At 54.6% G+C, this 26,818-nt stretch overlaps 2 protein-coding genes across 21 annotated transcripts; both read right to left on the reverse strand.

Moving 5' to 3' along the window:
- Positions 1-261: 261 nt before the first annotated feature.
- On the reverse strand, positions 262-3,722 carry RNF223 (ring finger protein 223). Its single transcript, XM_032494870.1, has 2 exons — positions 3,077-3,722; positions 262-1,593 (listed from the first exon to the last, which is right to left on the reverse strand). Exon 2 carries the CDS (start codon positions 1,582-1,584, stop codon positions 820-822), a length of 765 nt encoding a protein of 254 aa, XP_032350761.1. The 5' UTR covers positions 1,585-1,593; positions 3,077-3,722; the 3' UTR covers positions 262-819.
- Positions 3,723-5,502: 1,780 nt separating this feature from the next.
- C13H1orf159 (chromosome 13 C1orf159 homolog) lies at positions 5,503-26,774 on the reverse strand. Of its 20 annotated transcripts, XM_032494857.1 has the most exons (13): positions 26,651-26,768; positions 25,913-26,186; positions 25,457-25,832; positions 14,552-14,670; positions 14,381-14,469; positions 12,800-12,875; positions 10,610-10,696; positions 10,157-10,250; positions 8,530-8,682; positions 7,904-7,929; positions 7,779-7,809; positions 7,404-7,661; positions 5,503-6,618 (listed from the first exon to the last, which is right to left on the reverse strand). In XM_032494857.1, the coding sequence occupies exons 4-13, from the start codon at positions 14,579-14,581 to the stop codon at positions 6,518-6,520; spliced, it is 945 nt and encodes a 314-aa protein (XP_032350748.1). In that variant the 5' UTR covers positions 14,582-14,670; positions 25,457-25,832; positions 25,913-26,186; positions 26,651-26,768; the 3' UTR covers positions 5,503-6,517. The 20 variants fall into 20 exon arrangements, 18 of the variants coding, with proteins under 18 accessions (XP_032350748.1, XP_032350749.1, XP_032350751.1 ...); XM_032494858.1 differs by lacking the exon at positions 25,457-25,832 and having other exon boundaries at positions 25,913-26,036; positions 26,651-26,774; XM_032494860.1 differs by lacking the exon at positions 25,457-25,832 and having other exon boundaries at positions 8,530-8,664.
- Between the last annotated feature and the right edge of the window lie 44 nt (positions 26,775-26,818).

Below are 26,818 nucleotides of genomic sequence, written 5' to 3' on the forward strand. Positions count from 1 at the left end.
TGCTCTGGACCCTCCCTATCTCCCTGGGGGAGCCTCCCAGCCCTGGGGGCCAACCAAGTCGAAAACTGCTCCAGCCCGTCCACAGCCCAGAGAGGACAGGAGTTGGACCCCCTAGAACCTGAGGCCACCCACCTAGGGGCTGCTAGGAGTCCAGGCCAGTGCAGGTATCCTCTGTACTGAGGGTCTTTGCAGCAGGGGAAGACTGAGCTTTTCTGGAGGAAAGGGTTTAGTGGTACAGGAAGGAGGACACACAGCCTGAAGACCTCTTACCAACTGCGGGTACAAAATAATTTATTTAAAAATGTACAGTTCAGCAGGTGGGATGAGCACTGAGGGACTGGGCTCCCTGCCACTTCCCTCTGTCCCCTTGGTCACCCAAGGAAGGGGCCAGCCCTGCCTGGGGAAGGACTCTGGGGAGGGAGCCATGGGTGAAATGTGCAAATGAAATAAGGATGGCAAGTCCTCTCCCTTTTCAGCAAAGGGGCTGTGCCTGCAGACGATTCAGTGTACAGGGAGGGGCCCCGCCACGCTGCTGCTCCTGGGCCTCAGTGTCCCCACCTGCAAAATGGGAGTTATGGGGGTGGCCTCTGGGGTCCCTAGGAATCTATGATTCTTGGAAGCTCAGGGGAACTTTTTGTCCACCCCATAGGACCAGGCCCCAGAGAGTCAGGGGCAGGTGAGCCAAATGGGGTGTGGGTGCCTCAGAGATACTGGGGCTCCTCTGGGATCCCAGGGTTGGACCCCAGACAGCTGCTACATCCCATGACCCCAGCTGTGGGCTGGGCAGCCACACCTGGAGCTGGGGTGGCGGTGATGACCCTAGTTGTCAGCCAGGGACCCAAGCGAGAAGGTGGTGGCGGCAGCAGTGGCGGTGGTGGCAGCCTGGGGTCGGGGGAGGCAGCGAAGGTTCCCGGTCTTGAGAGCGCATCTCACGGGCCAGAGCACCACACAGAAGAGCACAAGCAGCAGCGCTGTGACGAGCGCCACGCGCCTCCAGTCCCCGCAGCGCGCCCAGCAGCGGGCCAGGCGGCCCCGATGGTGGGCAGAGCCCGGGGCAGGTGAGGGTACGGCGGGTTCAGCGGGCTTGCTCAGGCCCACGTCCACGCACACGAAGCCGGGCGCTGCCAGGCCAGATGCGGAGGGCGGCGGGCGGCAGCAGAGCTTGGTGCCCTCGAGCCACACGGGCTCCTCCCGCCGCAGGTGCGCCGGCATCCTGGCCTGCAGCTGGCGGCTGGTGCGCAGCGCAGGGGCCCCGGCAGCAGGCACAGCTGTGGGCTGTCGGCAGAACGGGCAGGGCACAGCCTCGCCGCCAGGCCCGCCTGTGGGCTGCGCAGCCGTCAGCCGTGCCAGGCATTCCAGGCAGAAGACGTGGGTGCAGGAGAGCTCTTTGGGCGTCTTAAAGATGTTGTCATAGCCCGAGAAGCAGATGGAGCACTCCAGAGGAGAGGCCACCTTCTCTGAGCCAGGGGTGCCGGGGGACCTGGGGCTGCCAGCCGAGGCAGGGGACCTGGGCACTGCGGCTCTGGGGCTGCTCCTGCCAGAAGGCGGCATGGCCATATGCCACACCTGTGGGCCTGATGACATGGTTCCAGGCTGTGGGACAACAGAGACCACTGTGAGTGACCTCGACTGCCCCTTTCCTGCAAGGTCAGTCTGTTGCTCTCCCTCTGTCCCTCTCTATTGCACTGGTCCCAAAGGTCCCTGTAAGGACACTGCCCACCCTGTGGGCACCTCCACAAAGTCCTGCCTGTCCCTGGCTTAAGGTCTTTCTGCTCAAGTTGTAACCCTGACCTCCCCACTTCCTCACATGCTGAGTCAGGTGTGAGCATCCTGGGGGTGTCCCAGCCTGGCCAGCCTAGAGCGGGTCTGAGGATGGAGGCCATGTGCTCACTGCCTATCTGGCCATGCCACTGGGCAGAAATAAAGGTGATGACAACAGTCCACCACAGGTACTATTTACTTCTGGGCTCTGCCAGGCTGGTGTGATACACACGCAGAAAAGGTAGCCGGGGACGGGGGTGGCAACAGCCAGAGGGGCCTGGGCTCTCACAGGAGGGGTGTGGCCCTGGGTCAGGTGAAGTGGGTTTGAACACGGATCCCAGTGGTCAGCTAATGTGGTTGGTGCACACCAAGTCCGTGGGCAGCTGTGTGAGGGTGGGCACCAGGCCTGGCTGGGTAGGGGAGGTGTTAAGACTCTGGATCTGGGAACTGGCTGGAGCTGGTCAGGCTGCGGGAGATGGGAAGGGCCTGAGCAGGGATGGTGGCCACGGCCTGAGGAGGGGGTTTGCCTCACAGCCACAGCCCGAACCTGCAGGGCAAGCTTGTCTGGCTGGTGAGGAGGGCTTGGTGCCGGCCCTCAGGGCCTGGAAATGCCCTGCAGCGAGGGAGTGGTAGGTGGACAAGCCCCAGCCCTCCTCTCTAGGCTGGCCTACCACCCCGAGGGTCACACCAGCCACAGCTGCCGTCTAGGAGGTGGTGGGCTGTCCTCTTTCCTACCGACTCCCCTCTCCATGGGAAACCCGGCCTCCATCTCCCTGGTGAAGCTCAGGCGACCTGCCTGCTGCCTGTCCACTGGGCCCAGGTCTCCACCCCAGGCAGCCACGTGGGTCCTGACTTGCCCATCACCTTCTTGGAGGACAGAGGCGGCCAGGGCCTTTGGGACAACCCAAAGGGGCCATGTGACGTCATGGAGCCAAGGAGGCTCCCCCAGAGGGGACCTGACCCTGAGCTGCTGGTCAGTCCAGGGGAGCTGGCAGGATGACTTCGAAGTGGCGTGCCATTAAGGCTCAGGTGTTGCTGCCTACTCACGGTGAACACTGTGAGTCACGATGACATCACTGTGATGTTTTGAGTGCCCCTGGCATTGCAGCATGAGATGTCACCACAACATGGTGGCAGTAGTTGCCGCAGGCCAGGTGACAGCCTCAGCAAGGTCTGGGGGGACCTCGGGCTGCCCTCCCCTAGCCAGCGCACGCCACATAACCAGTTCCTTGGCACTGAGGCCCCACCTGTCCAGGGAGGTATCCCACCCTGAGCCTGTACAGATGAGAAGTAGTGTCAGCTGAGCTGGCCTTACCTGGTCGCTGGGGTCAGCGGGGCCCGGGCATGGCCCTCTTGGCTGGCTCTGCCAGGCTGAGGCCCCGAGCCCTCCCGTCACAGCAGTGCTGGCTCCCTCTCCTCCGGGGCGGGCTGGCCTGAGCTCTAGCTGGCAGGTGTTCCTCTCCAGGGCTGGCCGTCACCAGCGGTGCGGGGCAGGTGGAGCACAGGGGAATGGGTGTGCCCTTGCAGGTGTGGAGCGCTGTCTGAGGCAGGTGTGAGTCCTCTGGGCGTGGGCTCCTGGCAGGTGTATTTATATACTCGCTTGGGATCTTGCTGGCCGGGGCGCGGCCTGGGGCCTCTGGGATTGGCTGGCCTTCTGTCCTCTCCCTGGCAGGCTGAGTGGCCGAGGGCGGAGTCAGAAGTGAGAGATCAGAGTCTGGGGTGGGGCTGGGGGTCAGTGTAGGCCTCTGCAGTCTGGGCAGGTCTGGGGTGCAGCTGGATGCCTTAATAAAACCTCTCCCCTACCCCTATGGACCCTGAGATACTTGAGCAGCCCCTCCAGAAAGAAATCTGCTCACCAACCCTGTCCAAGGTGGTGGCACCTAGCTCCTGGGTGAGCCTTCCAGAGGGTCCCTGCAAAGAGCCTCCCCACTCCCTATTCAGCTCAGCTTGTCCTCCCCGCCCACCTGTGATCTCACTGACGCCCCATCACCCCCAGCAGCCCCGTCCTGCCCCATCTCATCCATATGGCTTCTCATAAGCACAGCCCCCAAAACTTGGGCTTCTGCCGCCCCCACCCACCCCTCCCCACCTGCAGCCTTCGGGGGCCAGGAGGGCACTCCCTGCTCTGGGTCCAGGGTATAGGGTGAGAGGTCAGGGCTGGGAGCACCCGAGGGGTGAGTCAGGGACCAGCCTGGCTACAAAAACTTGTTTTAGGTGAGTGCCTGGTGGCAGCACCCTCAGTTACACACGTAGGGCAGAGACTCCAAGGAAGCCCCATCCTGCCAGGGGATCCGGAAATCTTCCTGGGGATAGGGGAGCAGTTCCAGCCAGTCAGCCTGGGGTCCTAGCAGACCACAGGGCCAATCTATGCAGAAGCCAGGCTAGGGGCTGGTGAGGGCATGAGGACTGAGGGTGGGGGCCAGGATGGAGGATGTGGGGCCTGTACTGGAAGGGCTAGGGTCTGGCCAGTGGCCTGGACTGTGACTCCTCACTGCCACCCTGTTCCTGAGATGGGACCCCAATCACGAGGCTGTGGGGAGGGGATACTGGGTTTGGTGAGGCTGAGAGCAGGAGTCCGCCCTGGGGAGGGAAGGCCCAAATCATCCCCACTGCCCTGGCAGGTGCCCAGTGACCACCTCAGTGGGGAGTCCAGGAGCCCCAGAGGCTGCCCAGCCTCCAACAGCACTAGGAAAAAGCACTGCGAGCCAACAGCGGTTAGTCAGCAAAAGGAAGCCACTACCACAGTGTTAGGAGGTGGGTGCACAGAGTGGGCCGCCTGGGCACAGGACCCCAGGAGGGGCTGGCCACTGCGAGATGGGAGGGGCAGCCAGACCTATACTCACTAGGAGTCCGAGATGTGGGGTGACTGTAGGACAAAAGGGGACCCAGAAAAAGGGCTCCCCCGAACGTTCCATGAGGGGCTTGACAAGGGGCTGGGGGCTCAGATTGGGGTGGGGTCTCAGAGCGGGAGGTGGGGGCTCATATTGGGGTGGGGGCTCAGAGAGGGGGGTGGGGGCTCATATTGAGGTGGGGGCTCAGAGAGGGGGGTGGGGGCTCAGAGAAGGGGGGCAGCTGTGACAGCAGGGCCAGCCTGTGTAAGATGGGCCCGGGGTTCCCACGGGTATCGTGATTCAGGGTCACACGCTGCCTCCAGGAAGTGTCCTCCATCCTCCAGGAACACCCTCCTGAGGGCTCCTGCGAACGCCTGAGCTCTGAGGTCACTGTGAGCTCCTCAGTGCACAGTCAGTGCCCAGGGGCAAGGGGACAAGGATACCTGAGGGATGGGCCACCTGGGGCAGTGGCCAGGCCTCCCTGCATGGGATCTCAGCACCCTCAGGGCCTGGCGGGCCCACCTAGTGCCCACACACCTGCTCACTCTCCACCCTGAAGACAGAGGGAGCAGCTGTGCCACGTGGGCTTGTGGGTTCCCTCTGAGCAGGTGGGCAAGTTCAACTTTACCAGGCTGTGCAAGCACACGTGTGATACGTGTGGAGGGAGCATGGCTGCCAGCATGTGGCCCCAGAGCTAGGACTCCCTGGCCTGGGCAGAGGACAAGGCCCTCGGTGACCATCCCTCTCAGGTGTGGGGGCCCCGAGCCCTCAAGACACCTGGGATTCCTGGGCTGGATCCAGACACTGTCCTCAGCTAGAAGAGCAAAGGAGAGGACTGTACCCCAAGGCCAGCCTGCCCTGCTCAGGGCAGTGGGGCTTCACTCTTGCTTAGAAACAGGTGAACCCTGGGTCAGCGAGAAAGCCCTGAGTGGTTTTATTGACGCTGATTTAAGTTGGCACACGCTCAGCTGCCAGACAAGTTGCCCCTTCATGTCCTGACGAACAAGTTCGTGCCCGAAAACTGTAAATGCTCTAGACAGGCATCACTGTGTAGAAGAGCACGGGAGGCTGGCCACGCAGGCCCTGCCTCAGGCCTCGTGGACGCGGACCAGACGCTGAAGGAGAAAATGTGAGTCCCAGCTGAGGGTCTGGGAAGGACAGGCTGCACCCCGCCCGGTGTGCAGCCGGTGGCCCCCAGTTATCCTCTCTCCACTGGAACACGGCCATCTGCAGCCAGCCCAGACCGGAGACACACAGGGTGGTGGCAGCTAGGATGGGCCGGCAGGTCTGGAGAGACCAGCCAGTCCAGGCAGCAGTCACAGGTAAACGTGGCCCTGGGTGGACACGTCCGTGTAGGGGCCCTGACCTCCAGCAGCTTCAGGCCAGCGTCCGCCGCCAAGTGGACGAGGACCTGCAGCACCTGGGGCCCAGGCGGCGGAGCAGATGAGGACAGCTGGGCCTCTTGGACTTTTGTACAAAACGCATTTCCGCTTAACAACAGACAAAAGTCAGCAGAAAACCAGACAACTCACTTCCACAGCTGTCTGGACGTGGCTGGAACCTGAAGGCCTCGGCCTCACTGCTCTCGGTGAGTGTGGAGGGTCTGCCCACCGTGTGCTCCAGGGCGGAGGAGCGCCCCGCAGTCTGTTGGCCCCTGGGAACTGTCTCTCCCAAGGGGCCCGGACCCCACGTGGCCTGGTTGCTGAGCCTGTTTCAGGGACAGAGGCTGGGCTGATGCTCCAGGTCAGTCACACTGAGCAGCCATGTGTGGAGAGGAAGAGCCTGCAGGTGAGCCAGCTCCCACTTAGCGTCTGTGGCCAGAGACGGATGAGCTGAGCCAGGGCCGTGTCCAGGCCCGTCCCGAGGCTTTGCTGAGCAGCACCTGGCCTCTGTGCGCTGGGCTCCCTCCACGGCGACGTGTGGGTTCAGACGTTGCTGACTCGGGCCTCCACTGAGGAGACAGCAGTGGGACCCACGTCCCTGTCATCCAAGGGCCGCTCGCGCCTGACGTAGCGTGGCTTCCGCACTGAAACAGGGCCAGTGACAGGTGGGGTCAGAGCGGGCCCCGGCCGCAGAGAGGGCCCAAGGCTGTGGCCCTCACTGGAGCCTGTGGGAGTGGGGGGAACCGCCATGAGGGAGGACCGCCCACTGAGCCCCAGCTCCTGTGCAGCCGCTGTGCTGGGGAGAGCTTCTCTGGGCCTGGACACCCGGTGCCCCTCAGCCTGGGCGAGGGCCTGGCTCTCCAGAAACACAGAGGCACAGGGCACATGGTGCTCCAGGGCTGGGTGGCGGCCCCCCAGCCCGTGTCCACGTCCGAAGCCCCTGAACCTGTGGATGCAACCTCACTTGGAAAGGGGGTCTTTGTAGATGGGATTGTCTGATGGGCCCTAAATCCTGTGACCAGTGTCCTAGTGGGGGGAGGTAGGCAGAGAGGAGGAGAGAGGGAGGGGAGAAGCTGGGTGAAGGTGGGGCAGAGGCTGCAGGGAGGCAGCCACAAGTCCAGGGGCGCCTGGAGCCCCCAGGGGCCGGAAGAGGCAGGAAGGCCCTCGCCCTGGAGCCTCCGGAGGGAGTGCGGCCCTGCCCACACTTAGCTGTCTGGCCTCGGGCCTTCAGAACTGTGAGGGGAGGCATCTCTGCTTTCTCAAGCCCTCCCTGGTTGCATGCTTTGTTGCAGCCGCCCCAGGAGAGTAATGCAGGCCTGCGTCTGTGCCCGGCCTGCCTTAGAGAGCTCAGACGCGTGATCCACTGGACAGGGCAAATCTGTCTTGACCAAGTGACTTATCTGTCCCCAGAGAAGAGGGACGTCCTCACCTGTCCCCACGCCAGACCTCTGCACAGTGGTAAGAGCAAGGTCTGGAGAGGAAGCCAGTGACTCCTGCTCTGTGGCCTGACGCTGTGACACATCTGACGCAACAAAACTGAAGTGCCAGCCACTCAGGAGGGGCCGCGGGAGGCCCTGTGCTCGCTGACCTGCCCCCTGCTCAGGTAGAGCTGGGGCTCGGAGAAGGGCTGAGGGCAGCCAGGTGACCCCTTGACCTGTGCTGGGAATCCTCTCGACAGACTCCTTGTCTCAGAAACAAAAGGGAAAAGGCGTGACAGCCGTGGGTGATGGGGGCCTGGCATTTTGAAATTCCCACCAGAGACGAGGCGCCCCAGCAGGGCAAGGGACAGGAAGCGCTGACGTACCTGAGGGCTGAGGCGGGGGGATCATCGCAGCCTTGAAAAGGGGAAAAGGGACAGTGAGAATGCGGACAGATTGCCCCGGCCCAGGCGCACAGATGCAGGCCTCAGCCAGCCCTTCAGGTACTTACTGCTTCGCCAGGCTGCAGGGCGGGGGCTGCAGGAAAGAGCACAGGCGTCACCTGGAGGCCACACCACTGCCTCAGCCTGGGGGGGGGGGGGTCCGTCAACCTGGAGTCCCTCAGCCTGGGGGGGTCCCTCAGCCTAGGGGCTCCCTCAGCCGGGGGGCTCCCTCAGCCGGGGAGGTCTCAGCCTGGCAGGGTCCACAGGCCTGCAGAAGGTCTTCCCCACTCTAGGCTCTGTCCAGCCCCACCTTCAGCCTGTGCCCAGCAGTGCCCTCAGCTTGCCCAGCTGCATCTCCTGCTGCACCCGGGGTGGGGGTGTCCCCACAGCACTCAGGGGCAAGCTGCCCCTTCCCCAGGCCTCAGCCCCCCGGCCTTCTCAGCAGAGTGGACTAGCTGGCCCTCAAAGACTGCAGCCCCCACCCCAGCAGGGCGGGGCGGGGAGAGGACATAGCCCTGGGTGCTCACAGCCACGCCAACGCCCTTCACATTGAGAACCCCACGATGTCTGCACGGAGCATTCTGAAGAGGCAACTGCCCCTTATTCTCAGACACAAGAGCCCCATGACAGCCCAGCGTCCCCTTGCTGCCCCAGCCCCACTCTGTGCCCCTGGGGCCCCTCTGGCAGGACACACCTTTGTTTCTTCCATAGAAGACTGCGGGCAGTTTGCTGGCACGCCTGAGGTAGAAGAACATGGCCACGGAGAGGATGAGGCCCGAGCTCACGAGGAACGTGCCCAGGAAGAGGGAGGCTGCCACCTGAGGGCCCCCTGCAAGCAAAGCCAGGGCTGCCGGCAGCAGCCGGGGGTCTGGGAGGCCGTGAACACACCTGGGCTCCCGCACACAGGGGCTTGGGTCTCTCCACACACTCAGCCAACCCTCCAGGCCTCGGGTTCTCATGGGGAGGTGGGACGTTGAGAGGCTCAGTGCCTCCAGCCTGAGCTCCCCATGTTCTTCCTGAGACTCGGCACAGATTGTGGGTCAGGGCCCGGTACCGCCTGTCTGGAGCTTGCGGGCTGTCACCTGGAGCGGCCCTCCCAGTGCCTCCCTTACCTGCACAGGGTCAGCACAGGCTGACGGCCGAGGGCTGGGTGGTCAGTGACCCCACAGCTGGGGGAATGTGTTTAGGTGCCTGTGGGAAGCGCCTTTCTGACCCTGTACACAGGCACGAGGCCAGACACGGCCATCCTGGAGCAGAGGGAGGAATTCCAGCTAAACTGGCCCCAGATCTGCCACAACAGAAACGGGCTCAACGCTGGACTCGCAGCGTCCTTGTCAGCCACCCTCTGCTGTAAGGCCCAGCCTCGTGTCGCAAGAACGTCAGGCTGTTTGAGCTCCAACCCCAAAATGCTGCTGCTCGGCGTAGTGGCCTCCGTGGCCCATGTCAGCACCAGGCCGCTTGCTTCTGGTCCTGAGACTTGCGGGGAAGGCCTGAACCCTCGGTCTGGCCTTGGTCCAACACATCCTCTGCTGAAGGACCAGGGTCTAGGGGGAACACGACCCTCATCACGACACACTCACCTCAGAAGAGGTGGCCACACCCTGCGGAAGGTCCCACTCCCTGACTGCAGTGGCCACTGGTGGCTTGGGCACCACGCCCCTGCAGCCTGGCCACGCCCCTGCAGTTGTACCCCACAGCCCAGCCACTCCCTGTAGTTTCCGTGGGCATCTCAGGTACAATGGGTGCCTGGCAGCAGGAGTGGGCTAGGGACCCGAGTGTCCAGGAGGGGTCCTGTGACTGCCCCTGAGGACCGAGTGGTGTGCAGGCATGTCTGTCCAGCCTGCAGTGTTCGCAGTCTCCTGTGAGACTTACACCGTAGAAGAGCCACCAGAGACGGGCAAGGGGACCTGACGGTGTCCTCCCATCTTGGAGAACCACCATCCTCGGCTCCCAGCAACCTTGGGGCCAGGAGGGCTACGAGCAAGGCAAAGGATTAAGATGTGCAGCTGTAAGAATTTCCACTAAGCAGACCATTCAGGGGCACACCATGGGCCCAAGCCATGACCCCAGCCTCCCCCCACCCTTTTTAATCAGCCCCAGACCCTGACTTCAAAGCCAGCCCAGCTTCCAGACTGTCCGGAGCAGGTGGCCGGGGCTGGGTCCTGGTACACAGAGCTCTTGGCTGGGGTGGACCCTGACCCTGACCATGGACGAGGCCCTGCTGTGGCCAGCATCCGTGGTTGGGTCTGCACTGGGAATGGCTCAGATGCTGTCCTGCTTCCTCCGGGGTGGGGGGGTGGTCTGGTGAAGAAGAAACTTACCGAAATTCGGCCGCCCGGGCATCCCTGCGCTCCTGTTCACAGGGGACTGTGCACCCCGGCCAGTGACTGCAGGGGAGCAGAGCTGTCGGTGCTGCTGGTGGCACAGGCAGCCCAGACCCAGGGTGAGCTCCTGGACCACGCAAGGGGACCCCTCTGAGGACCCCCAGGGAGCCGGAGGCACAACCCCAACAGCAATCATGGGCCAGAAATGAGAAAGGGAAGTGGCGGTGGAGGCAGAGCAGCCCTCACCCCACAGCTGTCCTGAATGGACAAGAGGCTTTGGGGAGAGGGCTCCTGGGGGGTGCCCCCTGGGAGACAGTGGCCCAGGGTGAGATGTGGAGACAACAGACACAATCCCCACCCCCTCCTTCAGAACTCGGAGGTGTGGACCCTCGGTGAGAAGAAGGCAGGTGGGCGTGGGGTGGGGGGGGTGGGGACCGGGTGAAGACCTACGGCTTCTGCACTCGGAGCTGTTGTGGGTCCCGTTCCTGCACCGGACGCAGCTGACTGTCCCGTCCTCGCTCCAGCGCCCGTAGCAACCTGTGACCAAGAGACAGGGGCTCAGCTCAAAGCCCGCATCAGCAGGCTGTCTTCGGAAAGTGCTACGCTTTGAGTTTGTAAAAGCACATTCATTCAAGGATGCTAGTCTGGATGGAGTCCAGGAAAAGAACCACCTCGACGGGAACCACAGCCAGCCCTCTCTCACTCGGGGACTCCCATGGAAATGGCCTCAGAGGCTGAAAGGGGAACCTGAAATTGACAGGTGCTGTATATACAGCCTCACCTCTGGAGGGACCAGAGGTGAACCCCCACCTCCCACCTCCACGAGGGACAAGGTCCTCCCCCACCAGTGCACTGCCCCCAGCCCAGGAGTGACCCTTGCTCCCTCTGCTGCCTCTGGGCTGTGTGTGCAGGGGCAAACCACGGCTGGGGGCCAGGACAGTGACCAGGCAAGTTTAAGGAGCGAAAGTTGACTTCACGGAGCCATAAAGCCCCTTGGAAAAACAGCCTGGTGCCTGACTTACTGGGTTCCCAGCCTCACCCAGTAAGTAAGGAAAGTCGCCTCCCGGCAGAGCCAGGAACCCCAGGATATGGGGAACTCAAGAAGAGGGGAATTCACCCAAAATTATAGGCACTGCAGGTGAAGTCTGGTGGTGAGTCCTTGGCTTGGCTTCCTGGACTTGAAAGGCCTTCAAGAGTCCAGTCTTGGTTCCTTGTGAAAAGGTCTAGCAAACCAGACTTCAAAAGAGCCCATGTGGTCAGTCACTGCTCTTGCTGAACTTACTTAGACAATCAGGCCAAGTTTGGCGAAGCTAGATTCGGGGTTTGGGGTTTGGTTGTTGCCGTTGCTATAGGGTTTATGGACAAAGGCAGAATTTCTTCATGTGAGGCTAGACCTATTTTACAAGCTATTAGTCTTGGAGGGTGGGGGTACAGTCCAGTGGCAGAGCACATTCTGAGCATGCACACGGTCTTGGGTTCAACCCCCAGCACCTCCACTAACCAAAAAAATACATGCATTTATTTATTTTTTAGAAAGCAATTAGTCTTGCTGTGATTTTTCTTGGTAGAAGTGGAGGGGATTTAGAAAGAAACTGCGTTTCAGGAGACGATGACTGGTCTGGGGGACAGCAGGTCCCAGTCCTGTTCATGGTCCTTGAGGGCCATCCACCTGCTGGGCCAGATCCTGGATTCTCCCGTTCTCCTCCCATATCTGGCTCCAGCTCTCCCAACTAACGCTTCCATGTTCTCCGACACTTCTGACTTGGAATCACCAAGAACTAAAACCGTCCTTTTCCAGAAGCCCTGAAAGCTGAGGCTGGACAACTTGAGGTGAACTCAGGGACGTCACCTGCTGCGTATGGGCCCCTCATAAAGTTCCCACAGCTGTCCCCCCCTCCACACACAGAGGCCTCCCTTCAGTGGGAAGCCACCTGCAACCCCCGCGCCAACATGTCAAACAGGATGGCCTGTCCCAGGACTGAGGGCCAGTGAGACGGGGACCTGGCGCTTTTCTGGGTCTTCTCTGCTTGTCTCATCGTGTTTTCTCTCCCCTTTGTGGAGCTCTTATCTCACAACTTCTAACCCAGTTTCTCTCCACAGCTACCAACCTGGCCTTTACTTTAATGTGAAACGTGCTGAAGGTAAAGTTCCAAGTGGGGCCTGAAGGAAACCAGAAGACGTTGCCTCTGACGTGAGAGACACCCCCTGATGGGAGACGCCCTCCCTGAACCAGGAGGCAGCGGAACTCAGGCGAGCTCGCTACCATTCCCCGCCTTCCTTCAAGGCCCATGTTGCATTCACTTGCCCCAAACGCCCCTGTTCAAGCTGATGCGCGAGCACCAAGGCCCGGCTGCTCACCCAGCCACCCCCGTGTCATGCACGCCCGTACACATTTGTGTGCTTTGCTGTTACTCTGTCTTATGTCAGCTTGTTCTCAGGTCCAGCTCAACAGTCTTGCCTGCCCACACCTCCCACTGCCCAGGGCACTGTCTCCCCACGGGGTCCTGCCTCCGCCATCCAGGAAGAGGGAGGAGGCCTCACACAAGGCCCCACCACCCTCACTGCCTCTGCTGCCCCTCCACCCCTCCTTCCTGAGGGTCTGTGTGCCCCCTGCTCACATGAGCTCATGCCAAAGCTTACCTGGGCCACACAGGCTTGTGCCTGGGCAGGTGGCATTGGCGTCCGCCATGTCCATACAACACTCAGGCTGCTGACCCTGGAGGGGAAATGGCAGTGAGTTTCCAGACCCCGCGGCTGGGCGGCTGGGCGGCTAGTGCAGGCCAGGCAGGCCAGGCAGGGGAGGGGTGGCGTCCGTGAGGGGGCTCCTCTCAAGCTCATCGCAACGCCGAGGGCTCCGGTCTCTTCTAGTCAGCATCAGGCCTGCCAACCCAGAGCGAGGTAAGGACACACAGTCACACCTGACAGACGCTCCCTGGTCTCCCCAGCAAGTGTTTGATGACTGAATAAACAACTGAAGTGTCCTGCTGGACCTTGGCATCTGGACTCCCAGAGCTGGGAAGGAGACTCCCTGGGGCCCACCCAGAGATTCTGGCCATGGGTCTGGGCTGGGAGCAGCCTGGTGGGCAAGGGCAGTCCTGAGGGCCTCCCACCCTGCAGGTGCCCTGTCGTCTCCTCCCCACTTGCCCACTCTCCCCTCGGGGCCTCTCTCACGTGGGTCTCCTGGGTCCCAGGCAGAGCTGCAGCCTCTTGTCTTGTGGGCCACAGGCAGGCACAGGGCGGGCACTTCAACTATGAAGTTATTTATGTTAGTTGCCACTTGCAGATGAATGGTGGCTTTGAAAATGGAAGGGCTAAGCTGCTAAGCCCTGCTCAGCACCAACTCTAGACCCTTCCTGAAAAGGAAGCACATGCATTTCTAGACTATGGTGAAACAGGGAGGTAAACCCAGGCCCCCGGTCCCTCTGGTGAGAGGCCTGGGCGGCCAAAATGGTGTGTCTGCTCTGCACTCCGACCAAAGAGCCTGCTGTCCTGGGTGCTGCTCTGATGTTTCTGCAATTCTACAGACACCTCTCCGTCAGGGGTTTCCAGCTTGGCCCCCAAAGAGGAGGCGTCTGGCCTAGGGCAGCATTTCGAGGGGTGAAGGCATGCCTGCCAGGTCCATGTGCTTACAGACCAGACACCGGGGGGCCTCGAGGGAGCTTCCAAGGGCTCTACTCCGTGCACTCCTCCCAGCTGAGCTGGCGGGAACACGGTGACTGGCAAAGGGCATCTAAGAGCGACTGAGGAACTGTCAGAGCACATTGGTGTGGAGGCCAAGCCCAAGAGGGACACCCAGCTGTCCTGGCCCCAACCCTGCAGAGGCAGAGCTGCTGGAAGGGCCACCATCCTGGAGGACAAGCATTGAGTGTGCGGACATGGCCCCCTGCCCCCCTGCCCCCAAAACCACCCGTGTCCCAGCTCGGGAGAGCCACGACCTGGCTGTAGTGCACCTGGAGCGCACATCTGTCCCTCGCCTGCCCTGTGGAGACCCTATTCCAGCTCCAGCAAGTGGTCCAGTTGGGCAAAGAGAGAAAGGAGGTTCTAGCAGGCAGAACAGACCAGGTACCAGCATGGGGCCTTGTCTGCTGCCCTCCCTCCGACCCCGACAGTGGGCAGGGTCGGCATCTCTGGGGCCGGGGCAAGGGTGACGCCTAAAGGAAGGGTGAGACCCCCGGGCAAAGAGCCCACCTGCAGCCCTGCCGCCATGAGGCAGGTGCTTACCACACTCTCTGAGGACTTGCTGGCAACTTCCACCAGAAGACCGGCCAGGAGGATGGCGCGTTGTGGCACCATGTTCCGGAGCACGGGGTCTGCGGGAGAGGGCACGGTGTGGGCACAGATGTCGCCTTCCCAGCAGGGCACCAGGCCGGGGCCGGGGCAGAGGACCCTTACCTGGCCCTCCTGGCCACGAGCTGCAGACATCCAGGCCCTCAGGCGTCGGGGCAAGGGTGCTGAGCACCAGGGGGTCAGGGTCCCGGAGCCTGGCAGACCCTCAGTCTGAGGCCTACAAACTGAGGTTGATTGGTGAGGCCCCACCGCTGGTCAAGCGAAGCCAAACCAGGTCAGGGCCTCGGCCTCAGGGGCTCAAGTTCTGACAGGACTGCCCAGAAGGAGCCCCCAGGGCCGGGGCCAGAGAGGCTGGGCAGACTCACTCCCTCCTCTACCGCTTTCAGCTGCTTCCTGGAAGAAGGACTGAGGGGAGGGGTATGGATGCCACTTTGCATCTCGAGCACATCCACCTGCTCGCCCTGCTGTCATTATGGGAAGGGTGTGAGCAACGTCAGGCTGGGGGAGAGGAGCCAGGGCGCAGGCAGTGCTGGGGCACAAACGCTCTGATCGTCTGTGGGCACAGAGTGCAGACAGGCAAATGGGACCACAAGGGAAAGACACCTCCTAACACGAAAAACACCTGAAACTTGACAGCCCATGCAGCTCAGGGTTCCTGGTGTCGTACAGAACGCGGCCAGAGAAAAACACACCAACCTTCACAGCCCCTGAAGGAAATCGTTAGTCAGGTTTCTGACAGATTTCTCACCTGCAAGGTGGTAATCACAATTATCTGTCCCGAACACGTAAAGGTCACCTCTGAAAAGACTTTACGTGACAACGTCGGGCATGAGCAGGGAACAGGGTCAGGTCCCAGAGACAGCTTCTCAGACGTCTGAAAAGTAAGCCCTGAGGCTGGGGGATGAGGAGCTGTTCTGGCTCCACTGGCCCAGGGCCTCGGGGCCCTGGTGCTGAGCAGGTGGAGGGTGAAGGCCGGGGTCCCGGGGTCACTGGCTTTATGCCAGTTCAGTCCAGTGCTGACAGAGGACGCTGCCCCTCCCCACCCCCATCACGCCATCCCATTAAAAACACAGGCTTCTCCTGCTGCACCTTCTCTACTACTGATGTCGCGGACGCACTGACACCTTCGATTCAGGAGTCAGATCTCAACCAGCACCTCCGTCTGCCATCCAGTCAACACTACTGAGTATCGTTTACGTACCGCATCACTTAAAGCGTCCAAACCCCGTGGGACGCCCCCTCCCTCAGCCCCTGGCCCAGCCCCTGGGCTGCCCTGCCCCTGTACATCAGGCTGTGTCTTCCGGGCTTCAGGCGAGCGGACCACACCGCACACACACCCTGTGCCTGGCTCCTTCCCTTCCCACGGCGATCTTTAGATCGTCCACTGGGGCCGGACGGTGTCTGTGGTGAGGATGTCCTAGGCCCACTGCTGCGATGGGCCGGGGCGGTGTCCACATTTGGTGACTGGGTGATGCCGCAGGGATGTTCTTGTGCCACCTCTGCATGGACACCAGTCTTCCTTTCTCTTGGGTAAATACCTAGGCCCGGAACCACTGGGCCCAGGTGACCTTCTGAGAAGCTGCCCACCTGTCTTCCAGTGGCGGCCGTGTGTACACCCCCACCAGCACGGTACGCGGCTCAGCTGCTCCAGCCTTGCCAGCTCGTGGCCTCGCACTGGTGGGCGAGCAGCGGGTCCTCCTGAATGTTTCAACCTGCATTTCCCTGGTAACCAACGACAGTCAGCATCTCTCTTCTGCTTCCCAGCGTACACAAGTCTTCCCACCTCTCCTGTGACATGACCATCCGCACCTCTGGGCCACCTTGTTCAGTCAGGTTGTCTATTATTATGTGCTAGTTCCTCATGTGTTGTCAGGTAAATGCACTGCAAACGTTGTCTCCCATCTGTGACTTGCCATTTCATTTTCTTATGGGTATCTTTAGGAGAACAAATGCTTACATTTTGATAAAATTGAATGCATCGGTTTTTTTCTTTTATGGTTCTTGCTTTCTGCATCCTAAGGAATCCCTGCCTTGACCTCAGGGTCACAAAGATTTCCTATGTTTTCTTCTACAAGTTTTATAGTCTCAGTCTGTATATTGTGAACTGCTTTTGTGAGGATGGTGTCAAGCAAAGATCAAGGCTCTCTCTTTCTCTATGTACATCCAGTTGCTGCAGGACCATTCATTAAAAAAACTTTCCTTTCTACGTTGAATTATCTCGACACCTTTGTTGGGAATCAGCTGTCAGTGTGTGGGTCTATTTCTGGACTTTCTATTCTATTCCACTCACTTACGTGTCTTTCCTTCACCAAGGACGCACAGCCTCAACTACTGAAGCTTTACAGAGAGTCTGACACCTGGTGGATTAAAGCCCTGCTCTGTTCAATCACGTTGACAAGTCTAGGTCACCGGCATTCCATACTTCAGAATCATCTTGTCGTGACAAAAAAGCCTGCTGCAGTTCAGGTGGATAAATGATGCTGTAACAACATGAGCCAGGCCATCTTCCAATCTGTGAACATGCTACCTGTCTCCAGTACCTCAAGCTGTCTTTCATTTCTCTCGGCAATGTTCTGTGGCCTTTAGTGAAGAGACAGTCTTCCACACCTTTTGTTAAACTCATTACTAAATATTTTGTTTTTTGTTACTTTGTAAAAAGAATTAAATCTCTAATTTCATTTTACAATAGTTTGCAGTTAGTATATGAAATGCAAGTAGAATTTGCACATTCACCTTAATTTCTGAGATTCTGCTTAATTCACTCAAGAGTTCTAGCAGTTTTTTGTAGACTTCTTAGGATCTTCTACGTAAATCATGATCTTTGCAAACAAATACAGCTTTCCTTCCTTTTTTTTTTGAAACTTGTTCGAGGGCACAGCAGTTGTAAACTAAATAGGAATCCATATTCTGCTTCTGATGGGTGTAGCTCTGTACAAACATCAATCGGGTCAGGTGCCTGGGAGCACTGCTCAGACTCTCCATGTCTTTACTGATTTCTGTAGGTCTTTTGTGCTAACGATTGGTGAGAGAGAGAGATGTTAAGATCACATATGATGGTGAAACTGCTTATTTCTTCCTTTAATTCTGTCAGTTTGCTTCGTTTGTTTTGAGGCACATTCATAAGCGATATGCTTTCCTGGTAAAGCAACTCCTTTATCATTAGAATTTCCCCAGTATCTTTGGTAATACTCCGTATCTTGAACCTACTTTATCTGACATTAATTTAGCCACTCCAGACTTCTTATGCTGGTTGTATATATACACATTTTGCATCCACTTATTTTCAATGTGTGTTTTTTATATTTAAAGTGAACCTCCTATAGGCAGCATGTAGTAGGGTCTTGCTTATTTATCCAGTCTGATAATCTCTACCTTTTAACTGGAGAGTTTAGTCCATTAACATTTAGTGTAATTATCACTGTGGCTAGACTTAGATCTACTATTTTATTATTTGCTTTCTGCTTGTTCCTTGTACATAAAAGACTTTATCTTCTAGAGCAGTTTTGGGTTCACAACAAAATTGAGCAGGAAATAAGAGAGGTCTCCTACACCCAACACCCCTACACAAGCAGAGCATCCCCAGCTGTCAAAGTCTTGCCCCAAAGAGGCACTCTGATGAACCTACGCTGACACATCACTGTTGCCTCAAGTCCGTATTTACATCAGGGTCACTCTTGCTGTTGGGCTTTGGCAAATGCATGACACTACAGCTGGATTTAGGGCTGCCATTTTATTAGTTATTTCCTACTTGTCCCTCTGGTATTTTATTCCTCTCTCTTTCCCATCTTATATTACTTGAATATTTTTTGAAATTCCCATTCAATTTATCTTTTGGTTCTTTAGTTACAATTCTTTGTATTATCTTCATGGTTGTTGCTCTAAGGACTGCAGCACACATCCCTGCTGTTTCACAGCCTACTCAGAACGAGGATGGAGGACGTCAGGCAAGTGCAGACCCTGCAGGTCCACGTGCGCCTACTGCTCTTTGTGTTTCAGTTGTCATACGTGTCTCATCTGCATGCATTACAAACCCAGGATAGGTTCTGATTTTTCTTTAAATATGTATCTTAAAGAAAACGTTTCCCCAGGCATTTACCCTTTGCGATGCTCATCACTCACTCATAAGGACTAGAGTTTCACTCCAGCACCATGTGTCTGCAGCCTGGAAAACCCTCCTCTGGCACTTCTGGCAGCAGACAGTTGAAGGCAACAAATTCTCTTAGTGTTCCTTTTTCTGAAGACATCTGTATGTAACACTCACTTGTGAAGGGTATAGAATTCAATGTTGACTATCTTTCTTTCAGCACTTTTAAGGATGCAGCTCCACTTGCTTCTGGCATCATCATTCCTGACAGTAAGTTCATGGTCTCTGCAATGCTGCATGTAATCTGTTGTTTTTCTCTGGCTGCTTTCAAGATTTTTAAAGTTAATCTTACAGTTTTTCAATAATGTGAAAATGATGTCTAGGTGTGTTTTTAGCGATATTTATACTGTTTGGGATTCACTGAGCTTCTTAAGTCTACAATTTTACTTCTTTCACCAAATTCAGAAAGATTCTGATCATTGTTCTTCAAGCACTTCTGTCTCACTGTGTCCCCCGCCTCCCCTCTGGGCTCTGTAATTACTCATGTGTTGGACATGTCACACTGTCCCATTGGTCCCTAAGGGTCTTCGTGCTTTTACCCCAATCATTTTCCCTGTTTTTCTGTGGACTAGATGGTTTCTACCTATCTGTCTTTGGAATCACTGTTTCAGTCAGTAAAGGAGATAAAACAGAATTGTTTAAAACTTGATTCACCAAAAAAAAAAAAAAAAAAAAAAAAGGAGGAAAGGAGAAACAGAGAAACAGATGGAAAAACAGAAATCAAACATCAAGATGGTAGATTTAAATCCAAATACCCTAATAATTACTAAATATAAATGGACTAAATATTCCAATTAAAAAGTAGAGATTAACATCACCAACCATTAGGGAAATGCAGCAAATATACTACTCCACACCCATAAGGATGGCTACTATCAAAAAAACAAATAACAAATGTTGGCAAGGATGTGGAGAAACTGAAATCCTTGTCCGTTGCTGGTAAAAATGTACAATGGTGCAGCTGTGACAGAAAATGGTATGGCAGGTTCTCAAAAAATAAAACACAAAATTACCATATGATCCAGCAATTCCACTTCTGGGTGTATACTCAAACTGAAAACAGGGTCTTTAAGAGATATTTGTACACTTGTGCTTATAACAGCATTATCACAATAGCCAAAAAGGTGGAAGCAACCCAAATATCCATTGACCAATGAGTGAATAAACAAAATGTGGTCCATCCATACCATGGAATATTATTCAGCCTTAAAAAGGAGGAAAATTTGACATCTGCTATAACATGGATGGCATTATGCTAAGTGAAATAAGAAGTCACAAAAGGGCAAATAATGCATGACCTCACTTATATGAGGTCTTGAGGGTCACCAAACAGTGGGGCCAGGGGCTGGGTGGGGGGCAGGGGTGTGGAGTTAGTGTTTAATGGGGACAGGGTCTCAGTTTGTTGAAGATCAAAAAGTTCCAGAGACGGTGGTGAGGGTTGTACAACATTGTAAATATACTTAATGCCACAGACTATATACACTCAAAAACAGTTAAAGTGGTTAAGTTTTATGTTATAAATATTTCACCTCAATTACACAAATCAGGAAAAAATGAAATTACATAATGCATATGAAGTGTCTCAATCAATGGTCATTATTATGGTTATATTAAAAAGTAGAGATTATCAGACTGGAAAGAAAGCAAGACCAAATGACATGTGCTTTATAAGAAACAAGCTTTAAGCATAAAGACACAAACAGACTGAAAGCACAGGATGGAAAAGGGAATCCATACAAATACCAAGTGTAAGAACACTCGTGTAGGTATACTGCTGTCAGACAAAGGATACTTCAACAAGATTATTGCCTTAGAAAAAAGAGGGACCTTTTACAACAATAACAGAGAAAATTCATCAAGAAGATAAATTAATCTTAAATATGTATGCACTTAATAAAACTTTTCCAAAGACATGAAGAATAAGTTGACAAAACTAAAAGGAAAAGACAAATTCACAACCATGATTAGAAACTTTACTACCCCTCTTTCAATAATTGATGGAAAAAATACACAAAAAAATAGTAAAAATATAAAACATTTGGGCAATATTATCCACTAACTCAACTGATAATTATAGAACATGACTTTCAACAAACGTGTAATACATATCCTTCCTAAGTGCAAAGTATTCACTAACACAGACCATATGCTAGACCATAAAACAAATGTCAATGATTTTCAGAGTCAAAAATCACAGAGTATATATTTTCTGACTAAATGAAATTATATTAAAAAGCAGTAACAAAAGATATTTAGAAAATCGCCAAACACTTGTAAATTAAACAACAGACTTCTAAATAACTCATGGATCAAAGAAAATGCCAAAATATTTTTAATGGAAAGATAAAGTGCAACATATCAGATTTTGTGTAAGAAGCTAAAGCAGTGTTTAGAAAGAAATTTATAGTTTTAAATGCCTGAATAAGAAAAGAAGACAAGTGTAAAATCAATGATTTATGCATCCATCTTAAGAAGACAGAAAAAGAAGAGCGAACTAAACCCATAGTAGGCAAATGAAAGGAAATAATAAAATAAGAGTGGAAATGAATGAAACAGAAAACGAACAAAAATTTGAGAAAATAAGCGAAGTCAAAAATTGAATCATTGAAAAGATTCATAAAATCGATCAACCTCTAGCAAGAAGAGTCAAGAAAAAAATGTAATGTCAGGGGGAGGGTGTAGCTCAGTCGTAGACAGCGTACTTAGCATGCGCGAGGTCCTGGGTTCAATCTCTAGCATCTCCATTAAAAAAAAAAAAAAAGAAAGAAAAGAAGAAATGTCAATACAAGTTATCTATGCCAGAAATGAAGGAGCAGACATCACCATAGATCTTGCAGACATGGCGGGAAAATCAGTCAGTATCATAAACAGCTTTATGCCAATAAACTCAACAACTTAGATAAAATTATCGTGTGTATTTATACAAATTATCAAAAATGACACAAAATGAAGCAGAAAATCTGCGTAGCCTTAACTACGTTAAAGAAACTGAATTCATCATTTTAAAACTTCCCACAAAGAAAACTGAACACAGATAGCTTTCCTGGTGAAATCTATCAAGTAACTGAGGAAGGGCTAGTGCCAACACCACATAAAGTCTTTCGGGAAACAGAGAGCGAGGGGACACATCCAAGCTTGTCTCCAGGCCAGCAAGCGAGACAGGCCAGTAGGACCTCGACAGAATTCCAGACAAGGACATTTCAAGGAAACAATGCGGATTAACATCCCTCATGAAAGCAGATCCAACAAGTCTTAACATTAGCAACCTGCATTCAGTGAAATACTGAAAGGGTGACAACATGACCAAATGAATTTCTTCCAGGAACAGAAGATTGGCTTAGCAAACAAAACCAGTCAGTTTAACCCACCACTTTAATAGATCGAAGAGGAAAAAAATCACGGAACCATTTCAGCAGATGCAAAACCAGCATCTGACAAAGTTTCAGGCCCATCCTGAGAATAACTCGCACGAATGACAGACAGAAGGAGACACCCTCAACTTGACAAAGACACCCACACACCCTGCAGCTAACGTCATGTTAGCAGTGAAGAGGCCCAGTGTGCCTATCTGCTCAGCCTTGGCCTGTGCTCCTGCCAGTGCGGAGGCAACAGAAGACAAGCCATAAAGATTAGAAAGGAAGAGCGATCCTGCCTTTGCACGCACGGCAGGACTGCTCACATGAAAAATACTAGGAAATCTTAAAAACCCACTATAATTTGTAAGTGAATTCAGCAGTGTTCCAAGAATATAAAGTCAACATATAAAGCAAATTGTTATTTCTATGTACTAGCAACAAGTAATTGGAAAATAAAACTTAAATATCATTTACAACGGCATTCAAAAACAATCTGTTTCTGGGGATAATTTTGATAAAAAATGTGTAAGACCTGTACACAGAAAACTATAAAACACTGCTGAGAGAAGTTCAAGATCCAAGTAATGGAAAGACATACATAGTGGCTTACACATCTCAACATAAACACACACACACACACACACACAACAATTCTAAAACTGTTTTATACATACACTGGGGTCGTGTATGTATATAATATAAATAATAAGAGTATGATGTATCCATTAACCCAAGTCAGTGGATTAGAGAACTCAGTATTATGAAGATGTAATTTCTCCCCAAACTGATCTAGTATTTAATATAATCCCAATCAAAATTACAGCATGCTTTTTCTTTTTCTTTTTTTTTTTTTTTTAAGAGATTGACAAACTGATCCTAGAATTTACATGAAAATGCAAAGAACCTTGTCTGGCCAAAGCAATTTTTAAAAAGAACAAGGTTGGAGGACCTACAGGATCTTACCTGAAGATTTACTGTAAAGTCACAAGACAGTGTGAATTGATGAACAGATAAACAGACAGAGCAATGTAACAGAATAGAGAATCCAGAAACAGACCCTCACAAACACAGTCCAGTGATTTTTGACAAGATGCCAAAGCAATTCAGTCGGGAAGTGAACGTTTTTTCAACAAATGGTGCTGGGACAACTGGCTACTCACGTGGAATAAAAAGTAAACGTGGACAAACATGACATGAAGAATCAAGTAGAGACAGATCATGGAGCCAAACAGAAAACTGAACTATAACCTTCTACAGTAAACTGTCTCTGTGACTTTTGATTAGGCAAAGACTTTTAAATAGGGTTCAGAAAGCACGAACCAAAAAAAGGAAAAGAATTGATAAGCTGAACTTAATATGAAAAACTTCTGCTCATTAAAATACACCATTATGGCGAATATAAGCTCTATGCATTTGTCAAAACCCACATATATACATATCACAGAGAGGCGGCTTTAATAGATGCAAAAAAATCAACACCACCAACCAGGACGTCAGGGATCGCAGGCTGGAACGCAGTCTGCGACCACTGAATCTACCTGTATCACAGCCTGTGCCACCAACACCCTGACAGGGACGGAAGACAGTGCTCTGACTGGACACTGTAAGACCAATGATAAAAGGAAACTGAATATAAGCAGGGTCCATGAGCTGATGTGTGTGCTTCCCAGGGTGGGTGTACGGATGAACACACCCTAGAGTTGGATGGCAGTGGGAGTGCGGAGGTCACACGCAAGCACTGCGGTTACAGACGACAGACTCACGGACGAACAGACTGCAGGCAATGAGACCCCAGCAGCAGCGCCCACCCCCGCAGCCACGGGCCTGGTTTCCAAACCCTGCTCTCTGGTGAAATGAACCAGCGCCCGAGAACTTGGTGATTCTAGGCTGAGGCAGAAACACAGGATGAAGTGAAGCTGGAGCAGCTGGCGGTGCCAGAAAGGAAGGACCGGCTCAAATGACGGGCGGGCAGGGGGCTGGGGAGCTCCCGGTGGCCAGGCTGACACCCCCATGACGTCATGGGGACATCAGGTGCCTCCGATGTGAGGTGACCAGAGGGCCACCTCACCTCCGGGCTCTTCTTTCCAAAAATCCACAAACCCTGTCTAAACACAAAGAAAACACATCCAACAAACCCCAAACCAGGGGCAGTCCACAAAACACCTGAGCAACCCTCCTCAACTGTCACATCATGAAAAAATGGGGTCGCGGATGGGACCCAGGGCAGAAAGGGGCCACCGGGGAAGCAAGGGACCTGAAGCCTGGAGGGTGGGTAACAGTCACAGAGCACTGTTCCATCTTAACTTCGACACATGTTTGCCTCAGTTTGCAACTTTCCTGTAAATCTAAAACTACTCCAAAAATTTTAAAGTTAATTTTAAAAAGACACCATTAATAAAATGAGTAGGCAAGTCAAAGAATGGGAGATAACATTCACTATATAACATCTGACAAGACTCGTACCCAAAAGATACAGAGAACTTTACAACTTGAAAATTTTTTAAAAGGCAAAAGACTTGATCTGATGCTTCAGAAGAGAGGTCCAAGTGGGCGCCGCAGATGGATGCATGTTCAAAAATTTGCATAACCTCGTCACACGAGACAACCCCAGAGGCCCACCCAAGCGCCATTCCAGGACAGGCATCCAGCTACCCACAGCCCAGTGCTCCATTAAAATAGGTCTAACACGGGCTCCACTAAGGAGAGGCGGCAGAAATCAGAACTGCGCCTGCTTCTGGCAGGGCAGGTCTGGGAAGGCTTACAAGGCCTCAGTCAGCCCAGGGAAGCTTAGACAAGACCTTGTTCCTCACAGATCTGGGGGCTGGGGGGCCCAAGGTCAAAGTGCCAGCAGACCCAGTGTCTGGTGAGGGCCCTTCCTGGCCTGCAGACGTTCACTGTCCTCACGGCCTTTCCTTGGGGCAGAGCAGGGAGGGGAGGTCTCTCTGTCTTGTTATTGGGGCACTAATCCCACCAAGGGCCCCGCCTCCCACTGATCACCTCCCAAAGGCCCCACCTCAAGACACCACCAAGCTGGGGGCCAGGGCTTCAACACAAAAATCTGGGGGGGGACACAGACAATAAACCCACAACATGAGGGAACTTTCAGCGATGACAGAAACACCTCTGTCATGAAGGGTGTGCAGGTTATACAGTCAGATGCACTTGCCAAACCTGGTCAAACTGGACCTCTGCACTTCACTTATGTGAATTGTATGTAATCACTAACTGAATAAAAGCAATTCATTTCCTGTTTTAAAAATCTCATCAGAGCCAAAAAGCTAATTTTTGGGGTCCAAAAATTTCTATGAAGTGATGAAAAGTTTGGTGAGAATTTGAATTGTACTATGTGTTCCTCCACAACTCTCACTATTCCTTGGAAGAACTGGTTTCAGTGAAGAAGCCACTGTGATTCGCAACAAGGAACACATCAAGTAACTGGGTGGAATTACTCTGATCAATCAACAGGGGTTGGGTGCTTGCAGGACAAGACTCTCCAACAGGAAGCCTCACCTGGGTAACCACTGCCCGGGTGGTGGACATGCAAACACTCAGTGCCCTCCTGGTGGCTGTGGCTGGAGAGAGGAGTGGGGCAGGGGGATCACCAGATTCCAAGCTCGCGTGTGCTGGTCTTTCCGTTTCTCCTACTGTTAAGCACAACACAGGTGGGCCCGCTGGACCCCCAGCCCATCAGTGCAGGTACTGCGGGTCACCTTAGCAAGTAAAGGGCACCAATGTGAACCGTGGCCCTCCTCATTCACCTGCTTTTCGTCCTAAAACTGCCATCTCGCGCTGACAGAGAATCAGTGCTGTAAACGACGGGACTGGATGTGAAGGACGCGTGTTGACGTTAACGGCGGACCCCTGGAGCCAACTGGGGGCTTCCTGGCTTTGGGGATGCTGAATTCTCAGTGCTGTGGTGACGAGTGGTCATTCTTCAAATGAATTACGAGACAAATCACAGCTTACCTTGCGGAACAGGGCGAGGCAGGGAGGGGTTGGGAGGTGCCCTCGGGGGTCCTCGGAAGACCACCCTCCGAAGAGGAGTGCGCTGCGCGGGGTGCAGTGCGCCTGCGCCAGGGGAAGAAACTTCCTGGAAAATCCAGATTTTATTTTCTCCTAGGAGCTTCTAAAGTCACCGTGGCCGCCCAGATCCTGGCTGGGCACAGGCTGCTCGGCGGGGGCCGGGCCGAGGGCGGAGAAGGACGAGGCCCGGCGCTGCCCGCCCGGCACCGCGGCGACCCTGAGGAAGACGCGAACAAAAGGGGCAACCTGCGCTCAGCCACAAAGGAGCTGCCAACACGCTACCCTGGAAACGCTGTAGGAAGCGCGTCCGAACCCCGGCCTCGGTTAAACTTAAACTGAGACGTCAGTTAATCGTCATGGTGACGACGCTCAAGACTCTGTTCGACGAGACTTGGCACTTTGGTGGCGATAAACGTACTGAAATCAGGGCAACTTCAGGCGACGCCGGAGGCACCGGCCTCGCGGGCCCTCCCGCGGGGTCGGGGCGTCGGCTCCCCAAGTCGGGGTCCCGAACCGGCGACAAGGCCGGGGAGCTCGGAGGAAGTGGGGCGGCCGGACCCCGCGCCCCGCCCCGCCCCGCCCCGCCCCGCCCCGCCCCCGCCCGGCCAGGTGGTCCGCTCCCAGGGGCTGCCCCCGCCCCCGGCCCGCCCCTCGCACGCCCGTCCCCGGCCCCTCACTCACCCCGGCACCCTCCAGGGTCCTCTTTCGTACCCCCCGCCCTCCAGGCGGTCACGCCGCGCCCCCTGGGACTTGTAGTTTCTCTGCCGCCCCAACCCGGCGCTAGGGAGCGCGACTCCTAGCCTCAAACTACAACTCCCGGCGGTCGCCGCGAGAGCCCGCCCTTGGCAG

The sequence above is a fragment of the Camelus ferus genome, chromosome 13, assembly GCF_009834535.1.
Source record: "Camelus ferus isolate YT-003-E chromosome 13, BCGSAC_Cfer_1.0, whole genome shotgun sequence".
Taxonomy (NCBI): domain Eukaryota; kingdom Metazoa; phylum Chordata; class Mammalia; order Artiodactyla; family Camelidae; genus Camelus; species Camelus ferus.